The sequence below is a fragment of the Glycine soja genome, chromosome 11 (genome assembly GCF_004193775.1).
Source record: "Glycine soja cultivar W05 chromosome 11, ASM419377v2, whole genome shotgun sequence".
Lineage (NCBI taxonomy): Eukaryota > Viridiplantae > Streptophyta > Magnoliopsida > Fabales > Fabaceae > Glycine > Glycine soja.
In genome coordinates, this window is record NC_041012.1 from 755,671 (window position 1) to 783,137 (window position 27,467).

The following is a 27,467-nucleotide window of genomic DNA, read 5'->3' on the forward strand; positions in this document are numbered from 1 at the left end:
GTATTTGAAATGTATTTTTTAAATTTTTGTAGGAATCGAAGATAGATAATTGAGTTAGATCCTTGATGAAATATAGTTTTAGTAACATATATATGTTTTAGATTTTGATTTCTGAAATATATTAAAGAAATTTAACAACATTTCAGAAACTAAATTTCATTTATTTCTGTGTAGCTGTTCCTTTGGGCCTCTGGCCCCATTATGTCCAAAAAACAATTCAGGAAATAAGGAGAGACGGGAAAAAAAATCATAATCCTAATTACAATTTACAAGCTAAATACTACCGAAATAAAAGCTAATTTAAATTCATATTGTGAGATAAATAATTACATAATTCTAATTACTTGGCACAATAACTTAGGACAGTTAAATGTTACTCAACTAAAAAAAAGAGTCAAATGCTATTCTTAGTCCCTAAATTTTTTAAATAGTAAATACTATTTCTTAAAACTATTTTTATGTAATTAATAAAGTAATTATATTAATGCAATGTTGGAAAATTGTAAATTCAAATGAATTTTAATTACTTTTTTTACCAATAAGATCTAATATAATTAGTAGATGAATAAATTCTTTAAAGATATTAGAGGGTTGTATTTCTTATTGTGTTTATGAAAAAAAAATTGTTGGGATGATTTTTGGTTATGAAATACCTGATCTTAGAAGAAAAAAAAAATCTAATAATTTTGTTGTAAAGAAGTTAGTATTTGTAACCGGAGTTTTAACCCAGAATGATGAATTGTATAAGCCAAATGAACACTAATTGGTTTTCACAAAGTTGGTTTGAGAATGGAAGAAAGAGAGGAGTTGCAATCGATTCTGGCATATCTACCCGTGGTCATGCGTTGTTCCTCTCCGTTTTGGCCGTCCCAAGCGGTGGAAACACTGAGAGAACTCGGAGGAGGGCGAGTCAACTCGGGCCACCACTTTTTCCAAGCCATTTCTGACCTCAGAAACGCCCTTTCTCTCTCTTCCGAACCCTTAGCCCCTTCCGCTCCGCATGGCTATGCCCTCTTCTTCGACGAGGTTATGTCTGGAGAGGAATCTAGCAAGTGGTTTCAGGAGGTGCTTCCCGCATTGGGGAATTTGCTTTTGAGGTTACCCTCTTTGTTGGAATCACACTATCAAAACACTGATAATATGGCTATAGATGGAGAGGCAGGAGCTATGCTCACTACTGCTCTTCGCTTGTTGGATTCACAGCAACCAGGGATAGTCTTCCTTACCCAGGTTACTTTCTTCTTTATGTGCATTTACTCCAACAGCATCAAAACTACTAAATAAATTACACAATTATAGTAAAACTTGACTGCTACTGCTATCACAACTGTTGATGCTGCTTCTACTACCATTTTTATTGTATGATGCATGCTAAAGATGGTTATAGTTAACATTATCAGATTCTGGCCTTTCAGGAGTTGATTGCTGCTCTTCTTAGCTGCTCATTATTTTGTCTATTCCCAGTCAGTGACAGACCTGTGATACATCTTCCAATGATTAACTTCGATGTATTGTTTGGGTGAGAAAACTTTAGCAATATATTTTTGTATCTCCATGTATTCTTGTTCGCTTGTTTTAGTCTTAATTTTTATCATTCTATTTCTCCCAGTGTTGTCAAGATGCTGCGGCACTTGATATATCTTAAGACAGGTGTTTGTGTGTGTGTGAGAGTGACTCAATGGGAGTGAAAGAGAGAGATAAAATTGATATCGGTATAGTACTGTAGTTCATATCAAAGACTTATTGTCCTATTTCATATGTCATAATTATTTTTTTCTTGAAATCCAAAAGATCTGCTTTCTGCATTTTCAGGAGTCTGTATGATGATTACAGTCAAAAACAGGAAAATAAGATTTGGTGCATCGTTCACTATTTTCAAAGGATAAGTTCTGAAATGCCCAAGGGTATTGTCTCATTTGAGCGAAAAGTACTTCCCTTCAAAAATGATTCTATTCATATTTCTTACCCAGATGCTAATTTTTGGAGCACTTCTGCTATACCTCTATGCAGATTTGAGGTAATTGAAGGAAATTTATTTTCAATTGTCAGAAATAATTTATTTTAGTTTTTATTTTTAAATCATCCATTTGGTTTGTAATAGGTAATAGTTTGGCATTTTAAATAGGTTCACAGTTCAGGGCTCATAGAAGATCAATCAAGTGGAGCTGTTGAAGTAGATTTTGCAAATAAATATCTTGGGGGAGGTGCTCTTGGCAGGGGGTGTGTACAGGTACAATATGTTTTTATTTCCACCTATAACACTTTATACTTAGTTTTTGTCGATTATAGTAGCTTTTATATCATAGTTCATGATATAAGCATGTGCATGCAGTCTTGTGTACATATTGTATTTAGCACCTTTCATCATTTTGTAGATTCTTTAAGTTCAGATATTTTTTTGTCACTTGAACATTTGTTCTATTGATGCTGACAAATTTGCTTGTAAATGTCTGATATAGGAGGAAATCCGCTTCATGGTCAGTCCAGAACTGATGGTTGGCATGCTTTTCTTGCCAGCTATGGCAGATAATGAGGCTATAGAAATTGTTGGTGTGGAAAGGTTCTCAAGTTATACAGGGTTAGTGTTACTCAATGGATCTAAACTTGAATATGAAATAAAATTGTTGATGCCTAATACTAGATTAAAATACTTCAAAAATGTGATGGGAGTTTTCTTTTCCCCCATTTCTATTTGAATTTGCAAGAAAAGCATGTTTATTGATTGTTATGCTTTGAATAGTGATTTTTCTCTTGTGATTTGTCTGTGTTGTTGGCCAATGGTTTGTCGTAGCTTGAAACATTTAAGTTTCATGTCTATTTTTGTTCTCCTTATTGTTTGTTTGCACACCTAGATACAACAGATTTTTAACACTAAAGTTTATATACTCCCAAGAATATAAAGATTAAAATTTACTGTTATTTGTGATGATGTATATACAGTATAGTAGTATACATATGGTAGGGTGAACTAAATTAAAAAGAAACAATTATTTTGATGTGATGTCACTTTATATGTTTTTCAGCTGTTTATTTCACTGTTATAATTGCTGGGAACTTCCTACATAACCTAATGGTGATAATATTTCATGATTTCTTTAGGTATGCTTCATCATTTCGATTTTCTGGTGATTATGTGGATGAAAGGGAAGTAGACACTCTTGGAAGACGGAAAACTAGGATTGTTGCAATTGATGCATTATGTAGCCCAGGGATGAGACAATACAGGGCAAATTTTCTCCTCCGGTCTGTTAATATTGGTTAATGTGGCTACTGCTTTTTAGGATGTAGAATCACTGACTTACTGTTATTTATGGGACTAAGAGAGTATACGAAGATAAAATTTGTAATCTAAAATTCATTATTTTGATGTTTGCACTTTGAAATTTGTAATTGTTTATAAGAGGTGTGTTTTGCAAGCATGCATTCCCTGTAGGTTGGAAACTCTTTCCAGAGTTGCCTTTGGAGGAGTGTACTCAGTTCACTACACAGTAGCTATAATAGTATAATAGTAACCATACTTCCTAATAATATTTCTTCTTTCATAAATACAGAGTTTCTTTATGCTTGGTCAGTTTGATTCTGATAGATGATGAAAGAGGTGTGTTAGGAAATATCCTTGGAAGAGCTAAGAGCCATAGTAAATGTCAGTTAGTTAGAAGAGCTAAGAGCCTTAGTAACTGTCAGTTAGTTAGAACTAACAGTCAGTTAGTTATAGCTAACTGTTAGTTAGTTAAGAAACTATAAATAGTCTATTAGAGGGATTAAAAACCTCCCGAATTGAACGTTCATGTGGACGATTCAATAGGAGGGAATAAAGGGAACACTGCACAGGGCAGCAATCGGTGGAGAACTCTCGAAATGCCAATATTCGAGGGAGAAGATCCGATGGGCTGGTTAACGAAGATAGAAAAGTATTTTCGGTTGCAAGCTGTAAGAGAAGAGGATAAGCTTGAAGCAGTAATGATTGCCATGGACGGAGAAGCTCTAGGGTGGTTCCAATGGTGAGAATCTAGGAACCCAAACCATTCTTGGGAAGGGTTCAAGATCGCAATCTCCCAAAGGTTTCAAGCGTCTAATCTAGGGAATCCTTTTCAGGCTTTGCTGGCGCTGGAACAGGAAGAAACAGTGGAAGAATTCATAGGCCAATTCGAGAAGCATGTCGGAATGGTGAAGGGGTTGGAGGAATCGTTTCTGGTGGAGGTGTTTCTCAAGGGGCTGAAAGAAGAGATCAGCTCTGAGGTAAGGCTCCATGAACCAAAAGACTTGATGGAATCTATGGTCAAGGCTTGCAGGGTGGAAGATAAGAATCAAGTCTTAGGGAAGTTATCTGTGAGTAATAGTAAGGGGTATAATTTTCAGAAACCCAGTTATTTGGGTCAGAGATTTGTAAGGGATAGGCAACCAGCAAATATTAAGGTAGCTGATCCTACTAATGCTGCTAAAACATGATCGAGTGGATGGCAAGGTAGAAGAACCTTCCATAATTTGTCACCTGCGGAAGTAAATGAGAAGATGAGGAAAGGAGAATGTTTCACCTGTGAAGAGAAGTATAATCCTGCTCATGTGTGTAAGAATAAATAGGGAGAGAATTTGGGAAATGGAGGGTGGTGAGACCTCGAAATTCATCTGTACTCTGTTTTGGGTGCACTATTATAATAACACACACATTCTTTGCCTCTGTTTCTGGTCAGTTCTATCAGAGTCCATAAATTAAGAGACTTCAAAATGAAATTTGTTGGGAACATTATTTCTAGTTTAGTAATAGTTACCCTTAAAGGTATGTTAAATTTGATTATACAAAACAAATTCTGAACATAGCTTTGTCATTCCTGCAGTGAGATCAATAAGGCATTCTGCGGTTTTCTGTACCAATGTAAATATCAACCGTATCAGAAAATATTGCAAGAGAATGGATGTACATCTGCACTGGTTGGTCTTTCCCATGTTTTTCTATAAACAATGATACTGGATTTTAGGTTAAGCAACTTTTTTAATATGAAATTCTCATAATTTTTTTTTATTAGGATCTAGGTATCTATGTGACCATGTCTGCCATCTATCTGCATTGGTCTTTGTTTATTTATCTTTTTTTGAACACCCTTTGCTTCACAGTTCTATGCTGCCACCTCAACATCTATGGAAACAGATGAAGGAGAAATTTCCAACCACAAAATTACAAATTCTCAAAATGATTACCACGGGATGGATCAGGGCAATAATATTGGGGTTGCAACTGGAAACTGGGGATGTGGTGCCTTTGGAGGAGATCCTGAAGTAAAGACAATAATTCAGTGGCTTGCAGCTTCTCAGGTAATTTTATATTTTTAGATTTTGATCCCAGCTATTGGTTTCCTTTGGGACTGACCTTAGTCTGATGTTGGAACCATGTGGCTGGTAATCTAACTATTTGTAATGATAGTACCGCTGGTACTGATTATATATATAATATATATTATTTTTGCCGACCAAAAAAAAATATGAGTATGTGGCAGTTATCATAAGGAAACACAGTAACAAATCTTTAGAGATAATAAGAGAAGCCAATCGTAGAGGATAATATAAGATATTTTAAGATATGATTAGATATTTTCATATATTCTCACTATTTTATAGAAGAGTTTTTAAAATTATTTCTCAAAAGAAAAGAAAAAAGAATATGAAGTGTGGACAAGAGGGTGGTTGGGCATGAGATTTGTGTCTTTGTGGTTTTCTGGCTCACCAGCATAGAGATTAGGATGAGGTGGTTAGGGATTGGGTCAAACGGGTGGTGGTGATTAATCAAACTCAGTAGTACTGCTCATCTTTGACTTATCTTGCTTGAAAACCAATTTTGTCTTGGTTCATGTCTAACAGGCTCTAAGACCTTTCATAGCTTACTACACATTTGGCTTGGAGGCATTGCAGAGCCTAGACGAGGTAATTTGGTCTTCCCTTCATAGTAACAATCTCAACCCATGAGATGGCATCCTGATAGGCATCTGTATTGAAATGTGTCATTTGTCTTTCTTATTTCACATTTGAATATGGATCACCCTCCTAATAATCTTACAATATTATATATTCGTACTATTCAATCTGGTATTTGCATTCAAAATTTCAGATTAAATTGGCATCAACAGGACTGACCGAGCTAGGCTTAGATTTCAAGATTTGCATTTATTTAAGTTTCCATTTTGTTTATGGTTTGTTTTACAAATGCACATCCCATTATCTGCATTGCTTCCTTCCTAAATCGGTTCATTGTAATTAGTGGTAATGCTGTATGTTAACCAATTATCTTCATGTAGCCAAGTGCTAGGAGGATTCACATTCAATTTGAACTTGTTTTTCTCTGAAGATTTCTTACAAGGGACCATGATTGATGTTGTCACAGGTTGCTCATTGGATTTTGTCTCAGAGATGGACAGTTGGGGACCTATGGAACATGCTAATTGAGTACTCAATAAATAGATCAAAAGGAGAAACTAATGTGGGCTTCCTTCAATGGCTCCTTCCATCAATATATGGCCATGGTGCTAGGATGGATTTGCCAAATCTGGCTTAATCTTCTGTTGTTGAACCTTCTGTTGTTGAACGTCTTTCTCTTTTGTCAATGTTCTCACTTTGAAGGAGCTGTGAAAAGGTATGCTGTGCATAGTTTGGTTTGTGGACTTCCAAGTTTTATCACTCTTACATGACTACACTGCAGACCGTGAAGCTAGAATCTACAGCATAAAGGATATAATGATGTTTTTTTAGCAAAGTGCTACTAGAGACTCTTCTGTTTTATTGTGTTTAGCTTTGGAGTAGAGAGGGTGGATACAAAAAATATACTATCCGGATTCTCTTCTTACATTTAAAAGGTGCTGGAAAGGAAACATTTGTTTATGTCTTTTGCGTGCAATGAAGGAAAGATACAAAAGTAATGTAAAGACAATATTTGTACAACCATTGTTGATCCGAGTCCTCTGAAGAAGGAAATATCCTTGTTGATGTCAGATATATGTTTTACTTGAATAGTCAGCAGCAGTCAAATTTCTCTTTTATCTTGATCAGGATTCCAAATTTTTTCTTTCAAAGTGGTGCACCCATATTTTTTGATTATTGCCGCAGCTGTGCAATTTCCGCTGTAGTGAAGTCTACAGGGGCAAAATGCTTTGTGGTAATGGAAGTGGAATGCAAATAGTTGGAAGGGGGATTTGATCCATCAAACTTGCACTCAGCTATGCCTACCCCTTCGATTGTCAATCTTGCCTTCAAAAACTGTAAGGCACTTCCCTGAACTACAAGATGGCCAAAACCTAAATCTAGGTGGTTTAATTTCTGATGAGGATTGATGAATTTCCATCTGCTGCTGATAAGCTTTTCTGGGAGCAAAGGCTGACCATGCCATTCTTGTTAGCAGTCAAATAGCTTTGCCCTCGAGAACTTGTTCATATAGTTGCTAAACCTCTGAATGAATGTGATGCATATGTAGTCAAAATATTCTAGACGAAGAATCTCATTATTTTTTTTAATTTTCATCATCTTTCTCTTCAAATGATTGTACATCCTTCTTGCTGCTCAAGTAAGTAATACACAAAAAAAGAAACCTGTTTCAATTTTTGTTGCGTGCCAAGAGAGAGACAAAGAGAGATTTGTAACCCTAATGCTTGCAGAATGGAGAGAAGTGAGGAATTGAGATCGGTTTTGCCATTCTTACCGATCATGACGATGCGTTATTGGTCTCGGATTTGGCCGTATTTAAGTTGTTTTTTAACACTCTCGCATCTTTTTCCTTCTATTAAGATAAGTTTTTGAAAATTGTTTTATTTTAAAACCTTAAAAAACAAAAACACAATCAGAAGTACCTTTATTGTTCTCAAAAACTGTTTTAAGAAATCGATCATGTCAAGCATTACAGAACCTAAATGAGGTAATTTTTTTATCTTTCCTTCCGGCGCTGGGGATTTGGTTTTGAAATTGCCCTCTTTGTTGGAAACTCACTATCAAAAAATCCTCATTTGGATATTGGCGGAGCCATTGTCACAACTGCACGAACTTCGATACATTGTTTGCGTACGGAATCTATCTTCCTTTTGCTATATACTTTTTCATTCACCTTTACAGTTCTACTTCTAGTCTTCATTTTTATCTTTTTATTTCTCCTATGTTAGTGGTCTCAACATTCCCACAGAGGAACATAAGATTCACTACGTCCTTCAGGATAACTTCTCATATGCCTAAGGGCATTGTCTCGTTTGAGCCAAAAGTACTTCCCTTCAACAATGATTCTATTCACATTACTAATAGGTAATACTTTCTCATTTTTTTAGGTTCACTATTCAGGATGCATAGAAGATCAATCAAATGAAGCTGTTGAAGTAGATTTTGCAGATAAGTATCTTGGCGGCATTGTTCTTGAAGTGGGGGATTTACAGGTGCAATATGTTTTTATTTCTACCCATAACCTTTTATGCTTAGTTTCTTGCAAGTATGATAGCTTTTATGCTGTAGTTACTGATATAATCATATGCATGCAGTCTTGTATACATGTTGTATTTAGCACCTTTCATTATTTTGTAAATTCTGTCAATTTGAGATATTTTTTTGTCACTTGAACATTTGGCCTATTGATGTTCGATAAACTTGCTTGTAAACGTCTGATATAAAAGGAAATCCGCTTTGTGATCAATCCAGAATTGATTGCTGGCATGCTATTCTTGCCACCCATGGAAGACTGAAAACCAGGATTGTTGCTATTGATGATGATTCATATCAATTGATGCATTAGAATGTCCGGGGATAAGTCAATACACGGAAGATTCTGTCCTCCGGTTTGTTACTCGTGGTTTATGCGGCTACTGCTTTTTACTTTTTGGGATGTAGAGTTACTGTTATTTATTGGAGTAGGAGAATATACAAGAACACTTTCTATAATCTAAAATTCATTATGTTTGCTGTTTTTGTTATTGTTTTTAAAAGGCTTGTTTTACATGCATGCGTTCCCTGCATTCCTGCAAGGTGGAAATGTTTCTTTTTCTCAATTCTTTGGAGGAATGTGTCTTGTTTGCTACACAGTTCTTGTTCCTTCCTAATATTTCTTCTTTCATAAAAACAAAGCTTTCTTTATGCTTGGTCAGTTTTATACCCATCAATTAAGAGACTTCAAAAAATATATTGTTGGGAAAATTATTTCTAGTTTAAGTATTTAATTGTAACAATGTTCAATTTGACCATACAAAGTAAATTTTGATTGTAGCTTGTTCATTCCTGCAGTGAGACGAATAAGGCATTCTGTGGTTTTCTGTTCCAAGGTAAATATCAACCATATCAGAAAATATCGCAGGAGAATGGATGTTCATCTGCACTGGTTGGTCTTTCTCTACGAAACTGGATGTTAGGTTAAGCAACTATTTGAATATGGTATTCTCATAAATACTATTTTTTTTATTAGGATCAGGGCAATAATATTGGGTATGCAACTGGAAACTGGGGATGTGGTGTCTTTGGAAGAGATCCTGAAATAAAGACCATAATTCAGTGGCTTGCAGCTTCTCAGGTAATTTTATAATTTTAGCTATCAACAATATATGATGAACACGTGGCAGTTATCATTGTGTAATTACGTGAATTAATTATAAATATTTATGTTTAATAAATAAAATTGTTTTATATAACAGCAAACTAACTGTCCCTAAATATCTAGTTACTTTCTATTGTTGGTTCAGAAAAGGTGTTGTATACTAGGGGTTGTGACATGAGACAAAGAAGAAACTCGTAGTTATTGACCAGTGACCGTAGTACTAGATTCTTTAATACTATTTACCTTTAGCTTAGAGTCTCGAAGACCTTTCGTAGCATGCTACACATTGGGGAAATTGAATAACTTAGACAAGGTAATTTGATCTTTCCTTTTCGCAATGACAGATTCTCGACCCACGATACATGGCATTCCACATAGGCATCTGCATTGAAAGTGTCATTTGTTTTTCTTTTTCCACATTGGAATATCATTTTTTCCCCTTATTGATCATACAATATTACGTTCCTGTACTATTCAATCTAATATTTACATTCACCATTTAAGAATAAAGTAGCATAACATTATTTCAAGATTCACCTTAATTTAAGTTTCCGCTTTGTTTATTTTTTCTTTTACTAATGTTGCATTATCTGCAATACCTCCTTCCTAACTCATCTCATTTTAATTAGTGGTAATGCTGTCAGTGAATAAATTATCTTAATTTAGCCAAGTGCTAGGAAGATTTGGGGACGTATGGAAGAATCTAATTGAGTACTCAATAATTAAATCAAGAGGAGAAATTAATGTCGGCTTCTTCCAATGGCTCCAGCGGCAATAAATATGTGTTCGAATGGATTTGCCAAATTTTCTGTTGCTGAACGTCTGTCTTTTATCAATTCACTAGTTTTATGGGGATTTAATCAGGAGTTTGTTGATGAGTATTACAGATATTGTGTTAATGATACATTTTCTGAATATTGATACGAGAATAAATTGAAATTGCCACTAAAAGTAATTTGATCTCAAATGGGATATGTCAACATTACAGGTATAGATAATGTCTTATTTTGTTGTTTTTAGAAATGAAATGAATAAGTTTCAAGTATAAGTTATAATAAAACAATTTTTTTTATAATAATTCACATACTAGTGTATTTTTAAAATTGATGTTCGAATCCATAAGGATAATAATCCTGGTGAAAATCACATAGAAATGAATCACATGAATAACTAGAAAAGAATATATATATATATATATATATATATATATATATATATATATATATAGGTTTTTCATTTTTTTTATTTGATCATCAATTGGGTCAACAGTGGGGGCAATTGCCCCACACACTATTTTTTTATACTTAATATGCCAAGTATCTTGTTTTTTTAGTCTATTTTCTGTTCTTTTATAGTTATTAAAAAAATTAACAGAAATCTTATTGAGCAAATATTTGTTTTTAGTCTATTTTTTGTTTTGTATAAAATTGATCTCAGCAGCCGGTTAAGCTTATATTTTTTCAGCGTTTTGGCATTTTGTTTACGGATAGTCCAGTTCAATAGTTTATTATGATAATTAAAACATGCACTTGCAAAGAGTAATTATATTCATGCTATGCCTTAGTGAGATAAAAGTATAACACAAACTTGTATAAAATTTGTGAATTGTGGATAATTTATATTTTCCCTTTGCAAATGGATGAAAAGTACAGGACACTTCGCACTCCACAATCTAATTTTATCATTCGGAAGAGTGCAAATATATATATATTCACTTCCATATTTAACTTTAATGTCTATCACTAGTTAAGCAAATAAGACTAGTCTCACAATATAACAAACTAAGATCTAATCATCATTAAAAAAAGTGTTTAATTTAGTATATGAAAATACCTCCAACAAAATTATCTCTAAAAGATGATAATACATATACAATAAATGGTTCACAAAAACAAAAAAACAATTTCTTATCCCATCTGTAGTCACGTACCCGTACATGGGCAGTATTTTCGACCATAGGAATTTGTCATTAAAACAAAACAGTTAAAATGCTATGCAAGCAAAAGCATCATTTGGAATTAAAACTAGAGCGTCTCTTGTACTAATAAAAAATAAAACCATTCTTGGCTCGACTTTCAGTTTTAAAAGGAAGTATTCATCAACCAAAAAGCACATGCTCAATCCTTTTCATATTACTATTATTGATTTATTGAAAAGTCAGAATTTTTGCATGATTGGAATTGAAGTAACACTTTGTTTCTATTTCCCCCTTTCTTTACCCTTCCACACTTTGCGCCCACCATAAAAGAAAGAAATAATACGGAAACCACAAACACTACAAGGCCCAAGCACAAAATCCCAGACACAAATACCCCTTTAAACTAGAAAAATACGTAAAATATTCCGTTGATAGCCTTCCAAAAGAATAGTGCATGAATGCTAGATAATTTTCCAGCATAAAATTATTCCGTTGGTTTGGTAGATTATTTTGCTAGATGTCAATAAAACAAGCACTGCATGAAGGGAGCCCTATTAACACACCATGAAGATATAATACGATGCATTTGCCCACACATCAAGATTCACATAAGATGATAAGACGGAATAATTTACAATATATCTGAGAATTCCAAAATTAATCCTACGCTGATGGATAACATTCCATGATCTCTATGGACTGGTACAAACCAATTTCTCTATTATAAGTACAAAAGGGCAAATACACAGAAAATGTGGGGAAAAAAATCAGTTAAGGTCTTAAGGTAGTAAATAATGGATATGGTTAGCAAAGAATTTGCCAAAATCAACCCAGAAGAATATAGACTCAAGCACACTGGTTCGCTTCTAACCTAATGAGTGAATTGGCTGTACTGATTAACTATTATGAAGGACAATTAATTACTGACAAATTACTTTACAAAAATATACAAACATGCTTAAATAAGGCGATGCAGTACAAAATTGCATATCAATGCTCGTTCTTAACTCTTGCCTTTAATATTCCAGGGAGTGGTGGAGATGAAGGAGGCCTATTTGGAGGGTTTGAAACTGAAGTAGGAACCTGTGCATATATGCTAGAACCTTCACCGCCATCTGTAGAATTATCTGTTGTATTATCATTCTGAGATCTCTCACAAAATTTCATTGCCTTGAGAACATAGTTATCATCATGCAGCTCAAAGGGAGTGCTACAGAGAGAAAAAAAGAAGAGGAAGTAAGCATACATAGAAAAAGATTTTGAATTATAAAAAGTTCTAATAACAAAGATGCTCTGAAAATGACACATGTATTTAGCAACGCAGCCTCTGTTTGACCATAATAGTATCACTGATGCTTGAATATATGATTCGAAAGAATTAGAGTCACTTTCAGAAAGCACATGGGCAAGATAACATCATTACTCTTACAGAAAGAAAGCCAAGTAATTGAAAGATTCTTACCTATTGAAATCAAAATGCACAAGCTGCATATCTTCTGATATTTCCACTTCAACAGTTGCATGGGGCCGTGTCTACAATTTCCAAAAGCCAGAAATGATATTTATTAAGAACATGTTTAAGTAACAACTCAATCAAATGCTTATTCAATAAGCTTTTACCAAATAGGAGTTTATTCATAAGCTTGACTATGAACTTGTTAAAATAAGCAAAATGAACATATTATGATAAGTTCATAGGCTCAAATTAGTTCTTCCACACCCACTAAAAAGAAATACCATAATGAGCAAAACCATGGCAATTTGTAATTGAATGCTTTGCATATATTTCTTTAGTTCCTTCCTTTATTTCTTTATTAGGGTGAGCTGGTTCTTCCTAAAAATAAAATTAACGAATTTGGAACCCTTCATAGACCTATCATCATAAACCCTGCATAGTGACCAAAATAATAATAATAATAACTACATTAATTTTAGTTGACAAATTCTAACCAATGTCCATACTCCATAACAATGGTGAAAAAAATGATCATAGTTAAATTTACCCAAGAAGCAGGAGTGAGGTCTCATCTGATAATAATAGATTGCATGTAATCTAAACTTTAAGGCTTAAACCAACTGGTTAAGTAAATGCTGACTAGTTACATCAGACTTAAGACCAATAAAATATAAGCATTATCTGACAAATTGAAGATCCAAAGGGGGGAAATGAGAAACACTTTCTGGTGGACAAAATAACCAAAAACAGTACATCATAGCATACCTGCACCAGAATGAAGGGCAAAGATACACCTCCATTGGGAGCATTTCCTGAGCTATATAGTTGCTCATTTCGTTGTATAAGTTTCTGAAGACCTATGTACTACATAAATTAATACAAGTTAGCAAACAGAAACTAATCATTATGGACAAAAATCATATGGCCTTCTAATAAACCAATTGCAAATTTCAAAATGCAAAAAAGAATAAAATCCTTGGGCTTGCAAACTAGTAGGTACAGGAGTTCAATCCCAGATTAAATCCACTTGAAAGAGTAGTCCTTACTTGCTCCTCCAGCTCTTGCAAATAGGCTGCTTTCTTTTCAATTCTATTCCTTAGCCCAAGACGCTCCGACTGTTGAATTGATTATATTAGTTAAAATGATCCTTTTATTGTATTTTTAGAATAGCCAAGAGCATCATTGTAAGGAAAGAATAAGCTACTCAGCCAAAAAAAAAAATTACAACTTAATATTGTTTGCAAACCTTTAGCTCTTCAATATCGCTTAGACTAGTACGAGGGAGACCCTTCCATTGAATTTCCTTTTTATCCTTAGAAATAATATCCATTGCCATGAGAACATTCAAAGCATCATACACCCTTCGACGAATGTTTTTCTCATCATATTGTTGCTGTCAAATGTTAACCCCTAAAAAATAAGTCCATAATATTTATCTTGCACTCAGTCTTAAATAATTTATACAAAGAAAAAACCTGATCAGGAGTTGAAACACCATTGATTGGATCAGCAAATTCGGCCACAAGTTCATCAGCTACCTAAATATAACCACAATCCATATTGAATTTTTTTAAAATAAACTAGGTATATGTACTAAATTTGAGGAATCCAAACCAGAATTTTTGTGACAAGTTGAACTACAAAGAAAGACGTGAATTCTCACCAGTTTCTTTTTTCTCTCAGTTTTAGAGTACCTGTTTTCAGAAACATTTCCTTACAATACAACTTGTTGGAAACAGTTAATATTCTAGGAAGTTGCATTTTATCATTTTATGGTTATTGCTCTTACATGAAATCTCTCTCAATTATTATATAAAGTGAAGCAGCTGGGTGCTTCCTAACTGAAGCATTATCTTACAGGTAGTGTTCATTTGCTAAAGCCCACAAGAAAATATATGAAAATGAAACCATGTATGATGCATATAACATCAGTTCCTAACCTACACAGTTCTAAATAGCTCATAGCTCCCATGCCATATCTACTCTCAATCTACAACAATAGTATCGGGCTCATCATTTTCCTGGTGTTGCATCAATATGCCTCTGTATTTTCTCAGAAGCACTAAAAGTACCAAGACTTTAGTACTAACAACTTTTGGAAAATCTTAAAAATAAAAAATCAGTCATGAGGAGATAACTTCTCTGTGGAATTATATTACATCCTCAATGTAAAGGCTTCCCTTCAACCCCGAATACAAATTGTAGCTCTTGAAGAATTCTCAAGAACATCTTATAGGCATCTAACAAGTCAAAGGCTGTGACTCATACAGACTCAGGGATGGTTATGCTTGATAATCAAGAAAATATGAAGAATAAAGTAAAATGAATATAAACTCAGGGAATTCTGAGGACAATTCCTTTTTAAAATCCAAAAGTAATTTATTCAATGCACACAATTTAAAATTAAATACAACACATATTAGAACTTGAGACATGCATGCACATGCATTGACAAAAATATATTAAGAAATTAATTGAAAAAAGCAGAAGCTATAATAATATACAACCATTTTACATGCATATACCATATAAAACTGAAGCCAAAATTAAATTCAGTTTCGCACAAACTGACTTAGATTAACTGGCTGACCTCATTGTAAGTTGTTCTTCCCTTGCTTTCTACCTTCTCACACACTGGACAGCCAATAGATGGGAAATAAAACCAGTAAGGAAATATATCATCATGACCTCCACAAAAATAATGACAACCTAAGGAGCACAGGCAACTAAATACCACAGATTTTTTGTCATTAGTGCATGTTTGGTAAAAGAATATTTCTGTGCAAAAAATCACTTATTTTACAACAGTTCTCTGAAAAAGCTGGTAAACATAAGCAGTTATTCCTTCAAAATAAAATAAACCAAACACATACTTAAAGGTCAAAGCTATATGCAACTTTGAAAGGCTAAAGCTATTAACTAGAGAAGATCAATGGACTTTTTCTTTAAAGAACAAAATATCAAATTGGGCTACAGGTTAAAGACCTTTCATACTGAATTGACGGAGACCTCTTCCACTCTTATCACCTCCAACAGCCCGTTGGCCCCTCTTTTTCTTCTTGCTAGTGTTTAAAAATTCATAATGGGTAAGAATCAACTGTATGCATATGTATATATATAGATAGAATTTCATGCCCAATATATCTAACTTAACAGGAAGTTAATATTTCTTACTGCAAAAAATAAAAAAAAAATTAAGTTAAGCATAAATACACTTCCCTAACCCTCTATATAACTATAAAACAGCCTCAGATGATTTCACTTATTCTCAAGAGTATAAGACAAAAAAGAAAGACCTCCCATATCAGGAGACATAAGCAAACACAAATTTAAAAAAACTCTATTGAATAGAATTGAAAATATACACTATTCTACTGCATGCATGCAGAAATTCAAAGGACCTTCTATTGAATTTTTGCCACAAATTCTAAATTGCATCAACAATACAAGTCCTCATTCAGTTTTGGGTGACTCTATGGCATATCATATTTGGCAAATGACTGACAAACAAACAAACAAAAAAAGATGACCATCTGACTATGAATGTCACAAAACTACAGACTGATATCACATGCATCAAGAATTAAGAATTTCATACATCAGAACATTTCCCACATTTTACATTTAAAAGACTACTGCAAGCCTTGAGCTCAGAGAGAGTTTGTTCTTCAAAATGCAATTTTAGAGGAAGACAAGTCTTTGAATGGGTTCATAGATACAAGTAGAAAAACAAAAAATCACATGAGAATGCTTTTGTTTTCTCAGAACATCTAATAAGTCTAATATTTCCACCAAGAGGGTTCTTTAGAAAAATGAAAGCAGCAGAAGAAATTATAAGGGCATAAGAAAAGACCAGCTGATTATTTATTTTAAGATTGCTAACAAAGAGAAGGCTTTGAAACATTTGTCACACTAGTATCCTTCACAGGAATTCAAAAGATATTTCATGATGAACTGAAAATGAGTGTGCTTTAACTATTTTCCTTTTCTAATTTGATCTTTACAAAATTATCTTAGCAAACATTTAGTAAATTGTTTGTTAAAAAATTATCCAAATCAATGTTTATTTGAAATGGTATATTCATGGGAAAATGTCAAACCCCTCAAACTTTAAAAGAAAATTCACAAGTCAAATAGCATCTGCATCACAGCACATTGCATAATTATTCATTTACTACAAGCTCAAAGGATAATGGAGAACTCACGCAACGGTGCCCTGTGATCCAGCATCATCACCATGTATGTCAAGATGGTTTAACCTAAGAAAAGTGCTATCACTAGCAGGTGTTGCCATTGTCTGCTCACTCCGGCTGGATGGAGACCCGACACTTCTGCTTGTTGACATTGATTGACCTGACATCGTAGTTCCATGGCCTTGCATCTCCTCCTCCTCTTCCTCCCGAAATGTTTGCTGGGGTTGTGTTCCCATGTTGGTAAGCTGATTACCTCAAGGCCCGGCAATAAATCCTACCAATGGAAACTGAATTCAATTGATCAGGACTTTTGAGGTAAAGCCGAACTACTCAGCATAAACTCTCTGCACAAACCATTAGAGTTTCGAGCATGAGCATCAGCCTCAAAAATCAGCATGAGATAAGATGTAAGAAAAAAAAAAGGTGTAAAAGAAGATAATCATCCAGCATCCACCACATTGCTAACATAAGACGCACACATAATCCATCAACTGGTTCCACACTCATTCATACTGATATAGTGAAACTGTATAAATAAACAGTGAGAAGTTGCATTTGTACAACAGCGAGCGACAAAAAGAATTTTTTTTTAGCAAAGTAAGTGTTGTATGAATAATAAATAAAACTCTCAAACAATTTTGATAAGACCTAATATGTCAATCCTGCAGCGGATTCAAACCTGTCCAAATTTCATTTTTTAAAAGCGTTATCCGTTAAGAGAACGAATCTGAGAAATTTAAGAAGCCATAATTGAGAAAAGGAGGAAAACAAAATTGACAAATTAGCTTCCCCTAAATGTTAGTTATCAACACCCAAGCAAGCAGGTGAATAAAAAAATTCCACAAATAAAAGCTATGAACACTCACCAAAGACGTTGAACAGTGACAACCACAGAGTCAGAGAAGACCTAATGTTGAAGATGAAGCGAAAGAGAGAGGGACACCGGAACAAGTGTTTGCGTGTGCGAGAGAGAAAGAGAAAAGAAATGAGCATGCTTATGCTTAGGTTTTAACGTGCCTTTAAAAACCGGACCGGACCGGACCGGCACAGTAAGCCGGTTCATTATTAAAAACCGTGAGAAATATTTTTTTTTTTATAAATAGTCAATAATATTATGGAACCGAAGGCCAAGCGAAAGAGACTAAGGTATGTTCTCGGACTCTGAGTGCTTGCCCTAAGAGGAGAAGGTGCTGCCACCGCCGAGACGAGAGTTCCGTCGCCGGCAGCGCCGCAACTCACGCTTCAACCCTCAAACTCACACCGCAGGTAAAGAAGGCTTATGATAAATTAGCGGTTTGTCTTTACTTAATTTCTTCTTTAGTGATTGATTTGTGATTTGGTAGTATGGCTTGCTGCAATAATCGTCGAATGAACAGATGAACGAAATCATTGGTGTAAGAACAAAAAAATGAATTATTTATGCACTGCTGCTGTTATCAAAATGCTTATCAACTCTCACTTCGTGTCATTAGCTGAAATGCTCAATGGTATAGTGAGGGAAAATATTCATCCCCTTTTTGGCCTTCCACTTTACTGGGGTGGGGACATGAGATGATTACAGTTTACGAAATCATCTTGTATATTAGATCTTGTAAACCTTTCAGGATAATTATTTATTATTTATTTTATATAATTGAAATTAAATTAAAATTTATAATAATGTATTTTTTAATAGGTTAAAATATATTTTTTCGTGCTAGCAAAACATTCCAAGTTCATTTTTAGTTTCTGAAAAAAAAAGCATTTCTTTCTTTTCCTATTTTGACCCTGGTTCTCCCTATGCCACTTAACACGCTCAATCACCATGGTTGTCCACCGTGTTGTTCCCGTAACCACCAAGAGTTCGTCCTCAATTCATCACCACCGTAGTCGAAAGCATCTGCTGCACAAAAGATTTCCCTCATCGCACCCCCCCCCCACCCCCACCGTCTTGCGCCACCCGTGTTTGGTAGTTTCTTTCTTTCAATTCTCTGCGCGAGCAAACATTACCGCGTCGTCGTGACCGTGATGCTCACGACCTCCCATGTTCAGTTGGCCACCGCAAGTGCTGTCCGGTGCGTGTGGCACACTAACCAAAAAGCGCTAAACTGAGCCAACAAATCAAATATTTTAATTTTACCAGAAAAAAAAACGGATAAATTTTTTTATGGAGACTAAAAATGAACTTTGATATTTTAATATTATTTTTTTTTACTTAAATTTTACATAATTATATTATAATATGTACAAATTAAATTATATATTTTTTGATATATGGATTGAACCCAGAACCTTGTGCATAGTACAACTCAATCTCCCTTTCCCTACCACTAGGCCAACTTCGAAGTGTTTTTAAAATATTTAGCTAATATGTTTAAAATTGGTTTAATCGAAATACCCCCAACGGCGTCGTTTGAATCCAAACCAATCGTAGTGGATATGGGCCTATATGGGATCTGGCCTGCTGGGCCCAATTCCCAGCCGTTAAGTCTCGGACTCGATCGTGATCGTGCCACGAGCAGACAGTTAGTAACGCACTCATGCGGACGCATAGATAGATATAACACCAAATTACTCTTTCTTCTTTTTCTTGTCTTCTCTGTTGGGAGCAACGTTGCAATTAATCAAAGTGCAATATTTACAAACTGTTTTCAAATTTCCGTATGGTGAGTATTCTTATTATTAATCTTCTGCTTACAGGATAATTCTTGTTTGTTGCAAACAAGGGAACCTATGCTACTGTACTTGTCCTAATTAGGTGCCTCATGGATCCTTTTGATGATATTCTACCAACGGCTCCTGCTGCACGTAGTAAGTGCCTTGATTCCAATGATACTGGAAGTGGGAAAGCTTTTTTTTTTTCCATTATGTTTATGTCAGGTGGTTTTATTATATTCTTTTGTAGCTCGGCTGGGTGCCAAGTTTATTCCAAAGGCCAAATCGAAACAGTTTCCTCGAAAGGGAATACCAGCATCAGAACATTCCACCTCATCTAAAGATGGAATTTCGGGAAATGAATGTCAAAATGCAGTTGCTTCAGCTTTAAGTATGCCAGCGGAAGAACCTAAGGGGTCCGTTCATCATACACAGGTAGAAATTCCAAATTCAGAGGATTCCACAAATCGTAAACAAGTTAGTGTGAAAGGAGATAGTGCAGCCTTGGTAGATGATTCCACAATCACCGCAACTGAAGTTGATGCTGATCAGAAATCTATGAACTTTTTAAAACCAATATGTGAGGTTACTGAGGTAAATGTCATTTTTTATTGATGGTTATATTGATTCAATGTTAACATGCAGTATTTGTAACCTGTTTTTCCTTAAATTGTTTTTCAATTTTAGGGAGATCCAGTATATTTTGAGGGGGCCTCAGTCACTAGCTTCGTTCCTGAGACTAACCTCAATAATGGTAAGTTATTCACTCACATTGCTTGTCTGTGTGAAACCACTCTTCTTCATCTCGGACCTGTACATGGCACAATGTGAGTCATCTATTAAATTTTGTCTGATTAATTTAGGCACAACACAACCAGTTCACCCTGCTAATGCTGTAGAAAATGAATTTAATGTGGCTGCTCCATCTGCAACTTGCTCAGCCATAGATAGGATGAAAGAACAACCTAAAATTGGGGAAGGTTCATTTCTTGATAGCAACAAGCTTATTGACAATTCAATCCAAGTTGGCACGGATTTGGGCTTCCAAGGTTCTTCAGATGATAAGATTGCAATAATTCAGAGCAACTTTGATTCAAAGTCAAACTTTGGAAAAAAACAAGAGGTGGATTCTTTTAATTTTCTGTCTTGTTTCCATTTATTCTACTGGTTAAGATGGGCGTGATCAACTTATGTAGGGAATACATTTCAGGGAGTATCTGCAGAATTTGAATTGGATCCTTTCAGCAACATACTCCCTTATCCTGGTGCTGGGAATGGTTAGTGATATTGATGATTTTGTAAATAATTTAATATTCTTTGTATCGCTGAAAAGATGAGTTATCTGTATTATTTTTTTTTTACTGTAGTTCATAAATTTAAACCCAAGATTAAGCCACGACCTAGAGTTAGCAATGTGCCAGCAATTGCTTCTGATTCATCTAATGTTATGATGGAAAAATCTGTTGAATTGCCTACATCTTGCACAAACGACTTTCAATTTTTTCAGTCTTGTGGTGATGGCAGTGGTGGACTAAACCAATCAGCCAGTTTACCTTTGCCAACATCAGAGATTCTTAGGACAACTGAATTACCTGATAAGTTTGATGATACTAGCTCAAGTATTCTCTCTGAAGACAATAAGAGCTTGGCAGCTGCAATTCCTTCCCAACTGGATTCCCTAAATGCCATGCTTTCAGAGGATGCAGTTCATAATGGAACTACAGATTGGCCTTCTAGCTTTGGTAAATCATCCAGAGAGGTAATGGAAAAATTAATATTGGCTGTTTTTCTATTCCATTAATTTGCTAAACATTGATAGATTTTGTACTTACAGGCTGCAGACATTTTTTCTGGGCTGGAATCCCTTGATGATTTTCTCACCCAGGCTGCCACTGGTACAGGTGAGTTACTATATTCCTTGTGATTTACCAAATTACATCAACTCTCTTCATATCATTTTAGCTTTCAAGAGCGTCACTTGTATTGTGCCGCTGCCTTAAATCTCACTGTTATGGTTGACTGGCTCCCAGCCAACTGTAATTTGTAAGTATGTGACCATGGGTTTTCCAGTAGTGATTGGAAAAATTTTGTGTGTAGGAAAACCAGCCCTTCATTCTTTTAATGGGAAGGGTGGAGAGGAAAATTTTGTCACACCTGCTCCTAGTTCCATTAACTCTTTTGGGGAATGTGATACTACCCAAGTTCAAAGGTGTCCCGAGTATCATACTCCTCAAGATTCATTAACCTTCAATGAAGCTGCAGTCTTCAATGAGGATGATATTCACACTAGCAATAGGAGGTTGGAAACAGAGGTGAAGATTATATTCAAAGATATGATAATTTTCTGTTGGTTCTAAATAACTAATTGGTTTTTTTATTGAATAATGTTGATCATGATTATGATTGGTATCAGGAAATTGTGGACTTGAATCCTGCCTGCCCAGGTGATGATGTGATTGATTATCAATCCATGAAATCTGGCGAAGATCCAACTTTGGGAATTCCAGTGCATGAAGAGTTGACAAATGCTGCAGATAGTCCCACATTGGCTGATTTTTTGCATGCAGATGTTACAAGGGAAAAAGAAGTACATATCAGTTACTATGACTTCTTTTCTTTTCTTTTTTCATCTTTCTGATTTGTGAATCTGATTGTATATAACTTTTCATGTCATTTACCATGCTTATCAGGATTCCAATAAGAGAAAAAAGGATGGCTCAACATCATGTTCTCTAAGGAAGAACAGAAGATGTATTGCTGGTGAGGAGGATAAAGGTGCTAAAACCTCAAGGCAGCTGAGAAAACAAGCAGCTCGTAAACCTGCAAACAGTTCACTCAATGAGGATGTTGAAGATAATAATGACCTTGACCCTTCTTATAATTCTAATGGAGATGAACTTCAAGAAAATGATGACGAGTATGAAGTTGATTATCCATCCAGGAAGAGAAGAGTATCAAATAGTTCACAGAAGAAACCTGTGGCTAAAAGTGGAAAAACATCTCAAAAGCCTAAGAAGGCTAATGATGATTTAGAAAAAACTGAGGAACCTCCCAAAAAGTTCTCTCATTCAACCCGACGAAGAAAAAGATGCGGTAGAACTTACTAGACTGTTTGTGTTTAATTTTCATCTTTGGTGGTATACTTATGCCGAAGTTTTTCTTTTTCTCAGTGGACAAGGCTCTGCTGGAAATTCCTGAGGATGAACTTGATCGTCTAAATATACCTATTAAGGATATTATTTTACTTGAAGAACATAGGGAGCGGCTGGCGGTGTGTATACTCTATTCTAATCCTTGTGTTGCGATGTCTAACAATTGTTACTCATAGTATGGCACTATGGCTTAAATTTTAATCAACTGTTCCATTTGTTTTCCTATGTAGAAAAAAGAGGCGATGACTTCAAATACTTCTTCCACCAACCAAAGGTACTCAGCTTTAGTAAGAATCTACATTTACATTTTATTTACTTTTCTGGTAATATATATCTTTTTCTAATAAAAATTATATAATTATATTGCAAAATCAACTTATTTTGAAAAATATACTGATGTGAACAACATCCTATTTACTACAATGTCTCTGTAATTCTTACACAAAATTATCCTTTTGAATTAAGGGATATCTGAAAAATGGAGAAACTTGTTCAATAAAGGGAAAAGTGAAACATTATATAGAAAATGCACTGCATATTATCCACTGGCTGTTGTTACCTGTTACTGTCTCTTTAGAGTGCAATGTGGACTAGTAAATAAATTTCTTCGGTTTGCATAATATTTATCTGCATTGAGGTCACTGCATATTATCCATTGGCTGCTGTTACTATCTCCATTGAGTCACATGTGGAAATAGTAAATAAATTTCAGTTTGCATAATTTTTATCTGCAGTGGTGGAGATTCTCTTCATGAGGCTGGTTCTTATAATGAAGGGGCTTATGATGATGGAGCTTATGATGATGGGGCTTATAATGATGAGGAGTTCTTAGGTTCAGAAGATGGTAGAGACCCATATGATAATCAGGCCAATGAAGGGATCACATCAACTTCCGTTTTACTCAATTACCAGTCTTTCAGGGAAAAGAAGACACCTAGGGGAAAATGGTCAAAACAAGAAACTGAACTGTTTTATGAGGTATTTGTGTAATTCTCACAAGATGTCTGACATTTCTTTTCTCTCTTAAACACAACTATTCGCATGGCAACTTGGTTTTTCCTTGGGGTTGGGAGGAGGGGGGTGGAACAAAGAGCTGTACATTACAGTAAATTACCTAATTCCTTTATTATTATTTTGGCATAGGCTGTTAGGGAGATGGGAACAGATTTTTCTGTGATACAAAAGACTTTTTTCCCTGATAAAACACGGCATCAAATTAAGTTGAAGTACAAGAAGGAAGAGCGGCAGCAGCCTTTACAGCTAACCGATGCTGTAAATAACAGTGCAAAAGGTTTTGCCCTTTAATTACTGTTTTCTGCTGTTCTCTGCCAGACTGATGTTTTTATTGTTTTAAGCAGTCCAGAAATGATCCTCAATATTACTTCTATGACTTCTTCAACTTAACATGGCAAATATAAGTTTAGAATGGTTAACTTCATTGCTTTTCATTTACTCTTTGATGTGGCAAAAAAGTTATTCTAAAGCAAATTTATACTCCTTTCTTGTAGATCATCCTCATTCTAAGTTGTTTATTGAACTACTAAAACTAGCTTCCACCAAGGCAGAAGAATACCCCGGTAGAGATGCCTCAGATTTGGTGATGGCGGAGGAGGTTGTGGACCTAACCGCTGGAACTCATGTATGCACTTTTGGCCTGTTCAGTTTATCTTTTGATATCTCCCTTTTTTTGGTGCAGATAATTTATGATTTCAGTGGCTTATTTATCAGAGAAATATTCTTAATTGCATGATGTTTGATGTGGATTGTGGAACATAGTAGGGGTCCATCTACAAAAATTAACATTTTTACTTGGTTCTGGCCTTCATTTCCTAAATTTGTTTGAGGCTTAAAGCTTTTTCTACTCTAAGTCATTAGATCAATGCTTATATCATCTTTGACTTTAAAGCTCAGATGGCCAAGTTACTTATAGTATATTGCCGCAAGGGTGATAGATAGCTTGCCTTGATTATTTTCTTTAAAGAAAAAGTAAATTTAGTTCTATTTGTGCAATTAGCAAGTTTGGCAGTGTTCGTAAATCCTCCAAGGGAGTAATTCAAATGCAAAAAGAAGAAAAACAGGTGTAGAAACTAGAAACTCGAAAGCAAACATAATTGAGTACGCAGGAGAACACCCTGAACCAATTGTGAGTTATGGGCTGTGCACATCGATATATAACTGAAAACTAGTTACAACAATATGCTTGGCATGAGATTTCCTTTGTGTCCATGAAGCATAGGGATAAAGGAACCATATTCCACTTCACTATCCTGCCTGTATGTATGATATGACATAAAACCTTGGCTGACCTGGCCCAGGGAATGATTTGGCTATATTTGATTTTCCGTTTGGGGTGCTCCAAACTTAGTTTTGTGACATGTTTGGTTATGCTCAAAAGTTTTTTTTTGTTGCACAGCAAAAATCGATATTGTATTAGAAGTAAGATTCAGTACTAGGTGTACTGAAATACATAACAAGAAAATACAGAGGGCCAAACCCAACTAGAAAAGACAAATACACAGAAGCTAACAAGATAGGTCAAACCCCCCTCTAAGATAATTTGTCCTTCAAATTAGTTGACCAATGGTTGAACTGAGTTTGAAAACCTTTCTCCATACATTTTAACCAGGATCATGTTTTTTTTTTTGCACATCTTTAACCAGGATCATGTATGGAATAAAGCTTCATCCATGACTCTTTCGGGATTGAAAAACTGGTTATTTAAAACCAAGCTATTTCTATGTTTCCAAATAGTCATACAAGGCAATCCATACAACCTCCCATCTCTTGTCTTTTCCTAGTCCAGTAAGAGAATTGCAGGAAGTGATTTTTTGGCTCTATGGGAAAAGGGCCCACTCTATTAACCCACCACTAGGATCAGCCCTCCATGTTAGAATATCCATGCTGGAATGATGGATGTGGACATTCTCAATCTCAGCCAAGAAAGCTGCTACCATGTCAATTTCATGATCAAAAAAATTTCTCCTCCAATTTAGCTTCCATTCTCATCTATCCTCAACAAGGTCACCCATTAAGTTGATTGTAGAATTCTGCTGTCTACTCATTTGATACAGAGTAGAATATTTGTCTTGAAGAGTTAAATCATCACCCATCCACTTGTCCTTTCAAAACCTGATTTTGACCCCACAACCCACCTTCCATCTCAAATTTTTGGTGATGCTATTGCTGTCCTGCTGCTGAAATGCACTCTTTAGGTCTTTCCACCAATGAGAGTGGTCATTACTGTTCCTACCAGATAGCAAAGCATTCCAACCATCATATTTAGACAATAAAATTCTTGCCCAAAGCTGGTTTTGATTATTTGCCAACTCCCAACCCCATTTGCCAAGCAAAGCTGGTTATGCTCAAAAGTATGTTTGCATCTGAAAACTCAGTTTTGTAGAAGTATGACTTAAGTTGTTTTTGCAAACTTAAGTTTCATTCAAACTTAAGTTTGTAAACTTTAATCTAAACATTCAAACAATTATAATTGCCACAACTTCCACTTAATTATTGATTGAGGATATCCTTAATTTGTCTACACACCGATAACCTTATGAAGTCTGGGGGTATATTTTTTAAATTAAGATAGTTATATAATACTAATAAAAATAAATAAAAGATAACACATTAAATTTATTATGTTAGTCTATTACTATATTTTGTTTATTTCGAAATGTTATTAAATTAGAGTGTATTTATTAGAGATGAAAATATTGTGCTCCGGAAAACTTAATTCATAGAGTCTCTAATGTTCTATTTCGTAATTGGCTGTGCTAATTCCATAATTGTTTTATCTAAATGAAGGAAGAGGTTCCGAAGGCCGCAACAAAAAAGGAGGATGCCGATGTTAAAGCACAGGAAGATTCTGTGGCAGTTCCTAGTCCAGAGCAATCTGATGACAGTGACGATGACTTTCAAAAATGGTCTCAGTATAAATGTGGCTATTAGTGATTAATGATAAAGAATGAAATATAACTTACTTTTATCTCATTTATTTTTCATTATAGTTAGTATGAAATTCTTTTAATTGCTCAATAATTGTGAAATCATTTTTCCATCTTCTGATTCCATAGTCCAGGGCATTTATTATTATATTTTTTTTCAATTTTGCATACAGTATTTTCTCAAGAATGTATTGTGAATTTGTAATCTACATTCGAGTTCATTAATTCCTTATAATTGTGTTATTTGTTCTTGTAAGAAATATTCATTTTTCCATCTATTTTCTTGTCTGACCAATTCAATGGCCCAGAGAAAATCAAGGAAAAGAGCCTATATAAAGAAAAAAAAACTCTTATTTTATGTTTTGAGGAAAAGATAATGGAAAGGAAAGAAATTTTGAATTTTTATTTCTAGAAGTCAATTTTTCCTTCTTTTTTTCACTCAAACCAAAAAAAGACAATATTATTATCTGTTTTTTTCTCTTTATTTTATTTCCTCACAACCAAATATCCCATCAAGTAAATGAACTCATAAGTTAGCTATAAATAATGGTGGAATTTTTTTGTTATTTGTGCTTAGCATAGTAGACTTAAGTGGTGATTCTTATAAAGATTTTGTCGTTAAAGTC

The 27,467-nt window shown here is 34.7% G+C and overlaps 3 protein-coding genes across 8 annotated transcripts; 2 read left to right on the forward strand and 1 right to left on the reverse strand.

The window, feature by feature from the left end:
• Nucleotides 1-725: 725 nt before the first annotated feature.
• On the forward strand, nt 726-7,580 carry LOC114375480 (poly(ADP-ribose) glycohydrolase 1-like). 2 transcript variants are annotated; one of them, XM_028333265.1, is made up of 10 exons: nt 727-1,230; nt 1,416-1,519; nt 1,813-2,017; nt 2,126-2,230; nt 2,460-2,578; nt 3,100-3,243; nt 4,836-4,929; nt 5,113-5,310; nt 5,854-5,916; nt 6,374-7,580. In XM_028333265.1, exons 1-10 carry the CDS (start codon nt 790-792, stop codon nt 6,542-6,544), a joined length of 1,644 nt encoding a protein of 547 aa, XP_028189066.1. In that variant the 5' UTR covers nt 727-789; the 3' UTR covers nt 6,545-7,580. The 2 variants fall into 2 exon arrangements, with proteins under 2 accessions (XP_028189067.1, XP_028189066.1); XM_028333266.1 differs by lacking the exon at nt 3,100-3,243 and having other exon boundaries at nt 726-1,230.
• A 4,447-nt stretch (nt 7,581-12,027) lies between these two features.
• Nucleotides 12,028-18,111, reverse strand: LOC114377282 (transcription factor-like protein DPB). 3 transcript variants are annotated; one of them, XM_028335726.1, is made up of 10 exons: nt 17,978-18,111; nt 17,124-17,385; nt 15,904-15,980; nt 15,509-15,552; nt 14,394-14,456; nt 14,165-14,311; nt 13,965-14,033; nt 13,684-13,782; nt 12,925-12,995; nt 12,028-12,672 (listed from the first exon to the last, which is right to left on the reverse strand). In XM_028335726.1, the coding sequence occupies exons 2-10, from the start codon at nt 17,345-17,347 to the stop codon at nt 12,453-12,455; spliced, it is 1,014 nt and encodes a 337-aa protein (XP_028191527.1). In that variant the 5' UTR covers nt 17,348-17,385; nt 17,978-18,111; the 3' UTR covers nt 12,028-12,452. The 3 variants fall into 3 exon arrangements, with proteins under 3 accessions (XP_028191527.1, XP_028191526.1, XP_028191525.1); XM_028335725.1 differs by having other exon boundaries at nt 17,124-17,398; XM_028335724.1 differs by having other exon boundaries at nt 17,124-17,455.
• A 124-nt stretch (nt 18,112-18,235) lies between these two features.
• On the forward strand, nt 18,236-27,093 carry LOC114377281. 3 transcript variants are annotated; one of them, XM_028335722.1, is made up of 17 exons: nt 18,236-18,377; nt 19,791-19,901; nt 19,996-20,339; nt 20,433-20,499; nt 20,609-20,868; nt 20,956-21,022; nt 21,113-21,504; nt 21,580-21,646; nt 21,843-22,057; nt 22,159-22,332; nt 22,436-22,838; nt 22,916-23,016; nt 23,128-23,171; nt 23,632-23,875; nt 24,041-24,188; nt 24,406-24,536; nt 26,702-27,093. In XM_028335722.1, exons 2-17 carry the CDS (start codon nt 19,856-19,858, stop codon nt 26,843-26,845), a joined length of 2,847 nt encoding a protein of 948 aa, XP_028191523.1. In that variant the 5' UTR covers nt 18,236-18,377; nt 19,791-19,855; the 3' UTR covers nt 26,846-27,093. The 3 variants fall into 3 exon arrangements, with proteins under 3 accessions (XP_028191523.1, XP_028191521.1, XP_028191522.1); XM_028335720.1 differs by lacking the exon at nt 18,236-18,377 and adding an exon at nt 19,515-19,756 and having other exon boundaries at nt 19,849-19,901; XM_028335721.1 differs by lacking the exons at nt 18,236-18,377; nt 26,702-27,093 and adding an exon at nt 19,515-19,756 and having other exon boundaries at nt 19,849-19,901; nt 24,406-24,705.
• The last annotated feature ends 374 nt before the right edge of the window (nt 27,094-27,467 follow it).

What these genes read in the sequence shown, in the direction of transcription:
- LOC114375480 (XM_028333265.1), top strand. Translation starts at nt 790, where the DNA reads ATGGAAGAAAGAGAGGAGTTGCAATCGATTCTGGCATATCTACCCGTG. An exon ending in GGATAGTCTTCCTTACCCAG is followed by an intron (nt 1,231 to 1,415) that starts GTTACTTTCTTC and finishes CTGGCCTTTCAG; the next exon opens with GAGTTGATTGCTGCTCTTCT. An exon ending in ATGGATGTACATCTGCACTG is followed by an intron (nt 4,930 to 5,112) that starts GTTGGTCTTTCC and finishes TTTGCTTCACAG; the next exon opens with TTCTATGCTGCCACCTCAAC.
- LOC114377282 (XM_028335726.1), bottom strand. Translation starts at nt 17,347, where the DNA reads ATGGGAACACAACCCCAGCAAACATTTCGGGAGGAAGAGGAGGAGGAG. An exon ending in GTGTTTCAACTCCTGATCAG is followed by an intron (nt 14,312 to 14,393) that starts GTTTTTTCTTTG and finishes AACATTTGACAG; the next exon opens with CAACAATATGATGAGAAAAA. An exon ending in GCGATATTGAAGAGCTAAAG is followed by an intron (nt 14,034 to 14,164) that starts GTTTGCAAACAA and finishes TCAATTCAACAG; the next exon opens with TCGGAGCGTCTTGGGCTAAG.
- LOC114377281 (XM_028335720.1), top strand. Translation starts at nt 19,530, where the DNA reads ATGGGCCTATATGGGATCTGGCCTGCTGGGCCCAATTCCCAGCCGTTA. An exon ending in TTGGTAAATCATCCAGAGAG is followed by an intron (nt 21,505 to 21,579) that starts GTAATGGAAAAA and finishes TTGTACTTACAG; the next exon opens with GCTGCAGACATTTTTTCTGG. An exon ending in ATGTTACAAGGGAAAAAGAA is followed by an intron (nt 22,333 to 22,435) that starts GTACATATCAGT and finishes CATGCTTATCAG; the next exon opens with GATTCCAATAAGAGAAAAAA.